General features: G+C 44.8%; 2 protein-coding genes across 2 annotated transcripts; both read right to left on the minus strand.

Annotated features, from left to right (window-relative positions):
• Positions 1–2,509: 2,509 nt before the first annotated feature.
• On the minus strand, positions 2,510–3,271 carry LOC121866354 (zinc finger BED domain-containing protein 5-like). Its single transcript, XM_042365973.1, has one exon. It carries the CDS (start codon positions 3,269–3,271, stop codon positions 2,510–2,512), a length of 762 nt encoding a protein of 253 aa, XP_042221907.1.
• Positions 3,272–3,516: 245 nt separating this feature from the next.
• Positions 3,517–4,020, minus strand: LOC121866352 (protein FAM200A-like). Its single transcript, XM_042365971.1, has one exon. The coding sequence runs from the start codon at positions 4,018–4,020 to the stop codon at positions 3,517–3,519; it is 504 nt and encodes a 167-aa protein (XP_042221905.1).
• Positions 4,021–10,365: the final 6,345 nt, after the last annotated feature.

The raw sequence follows: 10,365 nt of genomic DNA on the forward strand, positions 1-10,365 counted from the left end.
TATATATATATATATATATATGCTGATAACCACAAGGAAAGAAGAAAACACGAAGTTCCCAAGTGCTTTCGTGTAATTCACATCTTCAAGGGTGAGTACAGACTGTACTCACCCCTGAAGATGTGACTTACACGAAAGCGCTTGGGAACTTCGTGTTTTCTTCTTTCCTTGTGGTTATCAGCATATACCTAGATCACGTGCACCTACAGTGATTTACTTGCTTATATATATATATATATATATATATATATATATATATATATATATATATATATATATATATATATATATATATATATATATATATATATATATATATATATATCTATATCTATATATATCTCTATCTCTATATATATATATATATATATGTAACCGGTCGGAATTTACTGGACTTTAATTTCTCACTTGACTTGGGGTTTATTAAAAATTAATAGATGGTAATGGCAGTGGAAGCGCCCCTTTGAGAAAAATCCCGAACCAGCACAAGAACACTTAAATCTACTAAACAAAATGAACTGTCCGTGACCCGTGGAAGGATAGCGTCTGTGACTGGGATGAATGAGACACACTGTAAAATTTAGACACTTATATTCCCTCCAACACTACAAACACAATCAAATAATGGTACACCAATATGCTCACCTCTTAACTTAAACTTAAAACTCTACTCTGAGGAATAAAAGTTATACATGATATAGAAATTGTTTGAAACTCAGGCAACAATAAATTTGAAGTATTAAGAAATGTTGCTTGCACACATGAAACAGGCCTTAAGGGCTTTCACAAAATAATATCAGTCACTTAGGAAATGGTATTAAAAAATAAGAAATTAAATACCCTACAATGAATAGGCCTTAGGGCTTTCAACAAAATAATATCAGTCACTGAGGAAATGGTAATAAAAATTAAGAAATTAAATACTCTACAATGAATAGGCCTTAAGAGCTTTCAACAAAATAATAGCACCCCAACAGATGCACACTTCCTAACCTAACTTAACCACTACTCTGGGGAACAAGGTTATACCTGAGATCAGAATTATGAAGAACAATTAGATGCATTAAAAGAATCAAATCACAGCATCACTCTGGTTCCACTTAATGGCACAAACATTAAAGAACAATACTATCAAAATTATTTAGGACTATTTAACTACACACGTCAAGATAATATCAGTCTGAGGAATGGTGTTAACTACACCCGTAATAAGGAAGGTAAAATGTTCCTCTAGGTATCTCCTAGAGTCCTAGACTCACGGTCTCAGTGTGTGACCATTAATATACTCAGATAGCCTCAGTGTACTCCCAGTGCGTCCATGGGCAGGAAGAGAGTGAGCCAATCAGACCTTGTGCAGTTGAGAGGAGCTTTAGCTTCCCGTTAGCAAGAGGGTTTCACTAAGCGGCTCAGGACATGTGGTGTTGTGAGCCGACGTCAGCTGGGCACCCAGACGGCTAGATTCCCTCAAGAGATCCTTTGGTACCCCGCTAAACAGTGACAGGCCTACTCTGATCGGTCCAATGGCGACAATCGCCACCCGCAATCATCAACGGCAGTCTCAAACGGCAGTCAATCTCTCGCAGTCAAACTCCGGTCAACTCCGGTCAACTCCAGTCAAGTGGGTTCTGACGGAAACCCTGAAATGAACTCACTGTTAGCTCTAGTTTACTTTACCACTGCCCTATCTAACCCTGTCTGAGATCGCATGAGACTTACTTGTTATACGGCAATAGCGCAACACAGGTGACTAGGCCACGTGACTATTTCTGTGACAGACGCGCAGGGACGTCTTGTTTTGTATGAATCCTCCCCGCGACTGAGAACCAGCCAGCGTCGCGTCCTCTCAAGGCGTTAGCTTAGGCCTACGTGACATATTTTCCGCCTAACTAATAACTCCTTGGGACACCCGTAACATTATTCAGACTGATAAACGATCTATAATAATTTCAAATTCAATAATAGTCCCTTACTTCATGAATCGCATCATTATTAATTCGTAAATTACATTTAATATCATATAGGCCTAGTTCCGCAATCTCTCGCTATGAGCAGGCAGCGCTCTCTCCCCTCAGATGACCTTGAACGCTCAGTATCGCTAATGGCGGGGCATTTGAAATTACTCTGAAATTTCTGAATATTACATATATATATATATATATATATATATATATATATATATATATATATATATATATATATATATTATTCCTGGGTGTGGGGTATAACTATACATACCTATTATTTAACGAATTGACAGTGTAAAAAAAAGGTACTGTAAGGATGCTAAAAAAACAAAAATAACTTGGTTCAATTTTATTTTAGTATACAAGATAATAATTTTTCATTAATGTAATACGCATTTAAACAAACTTTACAGAAGGCTTAATCTTAACGAAACATGTACTTCAATGTTGAGATGAAATACTATTGTTTTGTTACATCCCACAAAGAATAACTAAAAATGAAAATGTCTCTCATCAACTTCGAAATCAGAGTTGGATAATCTCATCTAATGGAAGCCTTGAGCCTGGATCTGGCTGGTAAGTTTCTCCAGTCGGGGCTCAGTCGTGGAAAGTGCTACTCTCAAATCGTGTTCAGGTTGCAACCGATTCCTGCTGTTTGTTTTGATGAGAGCCAGAGCGGAAAACCCGGATTCGCACAAATAAGTAATAGCGAATGGCAAGAGCACTTTCACAGCTTCGCTTCCAAGGACTGGTTTCTCCTTCTTAACAGCAGTCCAGAACACGCCGAGTGACTGTCGCTGAAAGTTGAAGAGGAGAGTTTCATCATGTTGTACTTCGATGAGCTCCTCTTGGAGACTTAGAATGGAAGACTCTTCTTCTGAGAGGTCTTCGACTTGGACATCGAAGGGTCTGCGCACCCATTTGTATTTCTCGTGTAATTTTTCATCCGGAATATATCTGTCGAACTCATCACTCAACTTCTCAAGATGCTCAACAATGATATTTTGTACGTCCAGAAGTGAGACGTCTTCTTTATCTTTGAGAAAAAGGTTCAAGAGTGGAAAAGACGCAGCATTCCCCTGTTCAATCTTTCCCTTCCACAATCTCAGTTTCGCCTTGAATGCCTTGAGTTTTTCTGACAAAGTGACATAAGTTTCATCCCTTCCTTGCATGGACATGTTCAGCAAATTCAACTCAGAGAATATATCTGCCAGATATGCCAGCTGAAGCAACCACCTTGGTTCCGAAAGCCTTGATGCTAGTGCGTGTTTCTTCTCGTTCAAGAATATTTCAACCTGTGTACGCATTTCAAACACTCTCTGGAGCACTTTCCCTCGAGACAGCCACCTGACGGCAGAGTAGTAAAGCAGGTGTTAATACTCCGACCCCATATCAGAGCACATCTGGTTGAACAGCCTTGAATTCAGAGCTGATGATTTAATAAAGTTTACTATTTGAATCACATCTTCCATCACAGACTTGAGCTCATGTGACAGTTTCCGGGAGGCAAGGTTTTCCCGGTGGCGCAGACAATGAACCACTATCACTGTCCCTAGCATTGCCGGTGCTCCGTCTGAGCACACACTGAAACACTGATCCCGCTTAGGTTTTCTTCCTTGATGAAGTTGTCAACCAACTTGAACAGATCCTCACCTGTTGTTGTCGTCTCCAGTCGTTTACAGAACAGGAAGTTCTCTTCCATGTCGCTCTTCCCTTGGTACCGTGCATATACCAAGAGCTGTGCATCGTCACTGACGTCAGTTGACTCATCCAACTGCAAGCTGAATTTTCCGCTCTCCTTGATGGCAGTCACTACTTGTTCTTTGATGTATGCCGACATTTCTTGAATCCTTCGGCTGAGTGTGTTGTTTGACAGTGGAATAGTTTCAGTCTTTTTCACTGCATCATCTCCGATAACAGTGCGAACCATATCAAGGACTGCTAGTTTCACCAAATTTTCCCCATTTGTGTGTGGCTGTTTACACTTAGCAATTCTTTTTGCAACCAGATAGGATGCAATTGTTGCTTGCCGAACATAAAACACTGTTGTGTTCATAGGGGTGTCTAACCGCTGACGCTTCAGTTGTTCTTAAAATACTGGCGGCCTTTCTCTGCCAGCGTCGGATGTTTTCCCTGGAGATGGCGCCTAAGCCTGTTTTCTTTGAGTTACTCGTGGCTGAGCACTTCGCCACATATAACGCATTGAGGTTTTTTGACCCCATGATCGATGAGAAGCGTGAACCCAATGTCAAGGAATTCTTCTCTGTACACCCGCTTGCTGGACATCACTGAAGAATCTGAAATTAAATATATACTTGCTTACTCATGCATCAGGCAAGAGATGCTCTTTGGTACAAATTTAAAAAAACGCAACGCACATGTATGGAAGGTAAAATTAGCATCAACTTGTGCAATCAATTATCACTGACATGCTGTGGTACAATACTTCGTCATCTACCCCTTTCCCTTCACCCCACCCCTTTCCATTCACCCTCCACCCTTACACCCGCTTCCATTTTTTTTTCTTTTTTTTTAGGTTAAGGTGAGGAATGGATGGAAGGCATGCTGGGGCTCAAGGCACAGCCAGACATGAGGGATAGAGAAGTCACAACATATAGACGTGAGGGGAAAGGTTGGAAAAGATGTTTAACGAGTTAAACAGAGGGGGACGACACCCCTTGCTTTACATATTACAGAGTTTGTTGGCTACCTAAGCTAACCTAGGATTTAGGATGAGGTTGAACAATGGTTACTTCAGTAGACAATGACTAGATTGATTTTACAATTACAAGTTTATTAAAATCTTATACTGTATTACGTTATGGACTCACTAGAATCTAGATTGTGACTTGTTAAATGTGAACTTAAATCATCTAAGTTTTAATCTAAGGTGGATCACTGTGGCAGACATAGATGGGTCGCGGGTTGGGTTGTTGTAGTGCGGACAGACTCCGGGGCCATCAGGCGTGGGGTCGCCCTCCGTTGATGTCTTCCCCGCGTAGGAGGTCTGGGCTGTGAGGGTCGTCCAGGAGTTTGTCCCAAACCTTCTTCCCTAGGCGATGGAACCTGAAGTTGAGAGCCTCTGTTTTATTTCTTAGGTGGATGGTTTCCACTGTCTCCTGGTAGGGTGGCGCTTGGCCACTGGCTGATCTCAAACACTTGTTTTGGAAGCTCTGTAGTTGTTGTAGTTTAGTCTTCCCGAGTGTGACGAGTGGTATATGTGGGTACTCCAACACAGGCCTCACCAGCGCCTTGTACAGGTAAACTTGTATCTTCTCAGGCATCAGTTTAAAACGATTTAATTTAGCTGCAGCGACTTTGCCTTTATTTAGTCTGTCCTTCACATGAGAAATGATGCCCGTCCGAGAGATGATGAGGCCGAGCAGCCTGCCTTGTTTAGAGTACTCAATATCCTTATCGTCGATCATCAATGGCGCCGGCTTGAATTTGGTTATGGGTATGACCTCGAATTTCATTTTGTTTGTTTTTATTTTCCATTTATTTTTATACTCCCAGACACCCTCTATTGCCCGAGCAGTGAGTCGCGCCATCCTTGCCGTGGACCTTCCTGGGCAGGTGACGATCTGTGTTACATCGTCAGCATACATGACGTACTCGCTGCCGACGATTGGGGGGTGGCAGGTCAGCCGTGTAGAGCGTGTAAAGGGTTGGTGAAAGACAAGAGCCCTGAGGCACGCCACTCGAGAGTGAGAATTCTTCTCCAAAATGTTCTTGCATCTTGATTTTGGTTCTGCGGTCCGTAATGAAGTTGCACAGCAGGCTCGTCAGGTTTTCGGGTAGCCTCAGTTGTATGATCTTATACTGCAGCCCCACGTGCCAGACTTTGTCAAACGCCTTGCTGACGTCCCTCAGTACTATGTTGCACTGCAGGCGGCCAGTCATGGCATTGGCGATCTGCTCGTAGGCCTGAGCTATAGCTGTGGATGTGCCTCGGTATTGGCGGAAGCCGAACTGGCTGGGATTATGCACGTCTTCGTCTTCCAGATACATCCGCAATCGCTTGTTGACTATTTTTTCGAAAATTTTGGCAGGTACTTCTAGTAGCGATAGTGGTCAAAAGTTTTCGACTTTGTTTGGAGACTTCCCTGCTTTTGGTATGAGGCGAATAACGGCGATTTTGAACATCTTAGGGAAGTATCCAGAGGCGAGGCAGGCGTTGCATACATGAGCAAGCCTCTCTATCATGTTGTCGGGGAGTTGAGCCAGGATCTTTTTCTTAATGTGACTTTGCCCAGGTGATTTGTTTTTAAACCCTTTTATGACGTCAGGTAGCTTCCGTCCACCAGTTTAGTGAAGTCAGCCCGTGGGAGCGGCTGGAGCAGGTGCTGATGGTCCTGCAACTGACCTAAAAAGTCCTCCTCAAACTCCCTGTCGAAGCCCTCGTTCTCCTGTTCACTAATGGTAAAGATCTTCCGTAAATATCGCTGATGTATTTGTTCTTGGTTTTCCTCCACGAATATTTTTACGTTGTTTTGGTCGAGCAGGTAAAGGACCGTGCTAGAGGTGGAACCCATCAGTCACTTGATACCTTTCCAGAATGCAGCAGAATCGCGGTAATTGTTGGCTGCCTCCCACACCAAGGCGGCCCACCTATATTCATGTAGACGTTTACTCTCGTGCTGGATGTCCGTCTGTAGCTCTTGCGTCCACCCGCTGATACTGGCTAGCTATCTCACGTGATCGTACTGGACACTGAGCTGCCTCAGCTGGTGACTAGTGTGAGGATGGGAAATGGTCCTGTGAGTGGAGGTCGGTATGTTGTTGTCCATCTCCGTCTTCACATCCGTGTACCATTGTTCGACCGCGTCGTCGATGTCATTGAGGCTGACTTCTTCCAGGTTTCTCCCCTACTTGAGACTGAGAGACTTCTTGAAGGAGTCCTAGTCTGACCGATTGAGGTTTGACCTGATGTTGGCGGGGATCATAATGGGATTGGATGAGAGCATCACGACGACTGGCAGGTGATCGCTGGTACTGATGGGACCGGCGGTAACGTGCCTGTTCAGGACGGCCTCGTTGTTAGAGAGGATTATGTCGGGTGTTGTGGCACTGGCACGTCTGATCAATGTCGGGAAATCTGGCCCGAGGTGTTGCAGTTTTCCTCTTCTGATGTTGTCATACATCACCACACCGACGTTGTTCTCATTACCGTGTCCGAGTATGGCGTGGCGCGCATTTAAGTCCCCTATGATGTATGTTGGTTTTCTGTGGCGTAGCAACTGGTTGAGGTCTTGTTCGGGCAAGTAAGGACGTCTGGGAGGTAAGTACATTGCGCATATGATAACAGGTCCCCTAGTTGTCTCCACCTGCACGCCCAGAACTGAATCCTCGAAGTCTGGCAACACTCTGTGACTCAGCCGTGACCTGATGGCCACAGCGACACCATCGTTCAGCTCACCTGTCATGTTCCTCTGGTATACAGTGTAACCAAAAATTTTAAGCTTACTTTCGTCCTTTATGCCAGTACTGTTTAACAGAATGATGTCTGGGTCTAATTGACAGTATAAGTTAGACAGTTCGTTACGTCTATTAAGGGACCAGTATAGGACATTATGTTGGACAATTTTCATCCTGCTAAAGACTGCCATTTCGGAGACTGTAGCTTGGGGCGTCGCTTGAAGTGTTTGCTCGGCTTCTGCCATTTCTAAGGGGACGGATCTTCTTAGCAGAGCCTTCGGACATCTGCTTGTCAGTTAATGGCGGGCCTTCGAACTTCTCGTCACCCATATACAGGAAGGTGTTCAGGTCCTGGGCCTGCGTGTCGAAGTAATCAACTGATGCTTCAGCTCGAGGGTCTTGTTCCTCTGTGGAGTAAGTCGCTATCATCTGGTTGCAACCATTGACTGTAGTTGCAGTCCGATGGTCACTGTCGTCGCTGGGAGTACATGTATTGGGGTCACGGAGATTTACGGTGTAGTTGGAGCTGTGATCCCAGGAGGACTGACTGGCCACGTCGGGACTACGGTTATACTGACTTTTGTCTAAGTCAGGCAGGTCATGGTCTATTTCTGGAGTGGGCTGAGGTCGTCGATAAGTCGTTGAGTGGGTTACTGCCTTCAGGATTTCTTTTGAAGGGACTTTGTCGCTTATTTCAACAGGTGCAATGTTGTTCCTGGTTAGTGTCTCGTTGAGGTGATTCGAGAATGAACCTGGATGAACCATGTTCATGTGATGGGCATGTAGGTAAGACAAGTATATAGTGGTGGCTTTGGACTCGTCCAGTTGTGGAGAGGAGACGCTCCTGATGCTCTCAGCCACTGCGTCCCTCATGGCGCCCAGTGACTCAGTAACTGCCTGTCTTATTGAGTCCTTGGTGGTTCTTATCTCTGATTGCAGGACTTCCATGGTCTAGCTGACATTGTTGAGTTTTTGGGAGTCTGCTTGAGTTTCTTTCAGAGCGTCTTTTAGGGTTTGGCTTAAGCCATGATCGTCGACTGAGTGGTCCTTTCTATGGTGTTAGAAATTTCCCTGGTTTCTTTTTGTTTGGTCATTTCGGTCAGTTTCTTCACTGTTTCTTGAGTTACCTGTTTCCTGACCAGGCAGGTGGCAGAGAAGGTCTGTGACCACCCACACAGACGACACACTTTTTTGTGGTGCTACGGCAGTCTTTGTAGAAGTGCTGAGCAGATGAACACTCAGAGCATATGATCCCCTTGCAGGGTGCAGTTCTTGGTCACGTGGTCATTGTATTTATAGCACTTCATGTAGATATATGAGACGAATATGGCTGTAATATGTAACTCTGTACTATTTACCATTATTGATTCAGGTCTCTGTATTATATGTTTTATAATCATACTCCCTTTTGTCACCAAGTGTTAGTTCATGCTTTGGGCACATGCGCGCTGTACGCGCATGCGCAGACAGAGATACCCAGAGAGATTCCAAGACAGGACGCTGTTTACCCCTGTCTTAACTCCTTTTTGTGTTTGTACCAGGAATAGAACTTACGGACTTGACATCAGTGTGTTTCCTTTACCCCTGAGTGTAAGGACCACCTGAGTATCACACATGGCGCAGTGTTTAGCTGGGACATCACGTTATTCAGAATTGGAGTGGACACACAATCTCTCTCGGAGTCGCCATCTTGTCAACTCCTCTTGTCGGATGGATCTTGGCGCGTACCTCAACACGATATTCCTGGATTTACAGTGCAGTGTTGTGAAGTGCTTTTTCAGTGTTGTGTGTGCCCTTTAGTGTCTTTAAAGTGTTTCCCTGTGTTCCTGCACTTTTTACAAAAGAGGGGAGCCTTTTTAAGAGCTATGGGAGAGCTCAAATTTTGACATCCACACCCGTTCATGTCTCGACCAGCACTGAGTGTCTGAGCCAGCCAGCCCGCTAGCCAGCCCGCCCCGAGTACACACACGCACGAACGAACGCACACACACACACACACACACACACACACACACAGACGCTCGCAGATATCTTCCATTTAAAGACGATTGCTCTTCTGCTCACTTATTAATTACAGTAATTGTGAGAGAAATAAACCAGGCCATATGGAAGATCAGGAATTTATTGGGTTTTCTTCAGATACCCAACAAGCCCAACTTCAGACGGATGTCGGTGCAGTAAGTGGACTCCAAGTGGATCCGGAAGTGGATCAAGCGGCCCCACCCACCCTTAGCCCCCACTACACACGTCCACAATCTGCCACAGGTGTCGACTTCCTTCATTTAATTCAGTTTTTGGAAGAAAACCGACGACAAGACGACATCAGGAGGCGACAGGAAGACGATGAACGAAGGCGTGAAGAGAATCACAGACGTCAACAAGAAAATGCCAGGTTCAGTGCCATTATCGAGTTGTTGGCACCTGTTAACCTTCAAGCAGCTACTACACCTGCCTCTTCGTCCACAGGTGCACCTGCAGGGTCCTCTTCAACTTCTTTGCCCCCCCCACAGAAAGCACTCGCTCAGAGTCCACCGCCACTCCAAGCTGATGCCTCGTTCCAGGTATTCCGTGAATGGCGTCGGAGGTGGGACGATTATTCGATGATGGTCGATTTATCAAGGTTGCCTAGGGAGAAACAGCTGATCCAGATGAGGATGTGTCTCACCCTAGAGACGCAACGTATCCTGGAGCACACACTGCAAATTCCCCACGACACAGACAAATGTGTGAAGGACGTCTTGGATGCTTTACAGACGATATCAAGGGCCTCCGCAACGAAGCTCTCCGTTTCTCAGCAGCTGGAGGGTGAGTCGTTTGCCGATTTTTAGGTACGACTCAGACGCATCGCTGAGGAGGTTGACGTTTGTCCTGGGAACTCGTCGACTTGTGAGGAAACACAGCTGAAGATGATTATCCTCATGGGCGTGCGGGACGAAGAGCTAATTCAGAAGCTTATCTCCCTCGACACTGCCTCTTCTCTACA

Source organism: Homarus americanus, unplaced genomic scaffold, assembly GCF_018991925.1.
Source record: "Homarus americanus isolate GMGI-L3 unplaced genomic scaffold, GMGI_Hamer_2.0 scaffold29379, whole genome shotgun sequence".
NCBI lineage: Eukaryota > Metazoa > Arthropoda > Malacostraca > Decapoda > Nephropidae > Homarus > Homarus americanus.

Excerpts from the sequence above, each read along its gene's own strand:
- LOC121866354 (XM_042365973.1), bottom strand. The coding sequence starts at position 3,271 with ATGCGTACACAGGTTGAAATATTCTTGAACGAGAAGAAACACGCACTA.
- LOC121866352 (XM_042365971.1), bottom strand. The coding sequence starts at position 4,020 with ATGAACACAACAGTGTTTTATGTTCGGCAAGCAACAATTGCATCCTAT.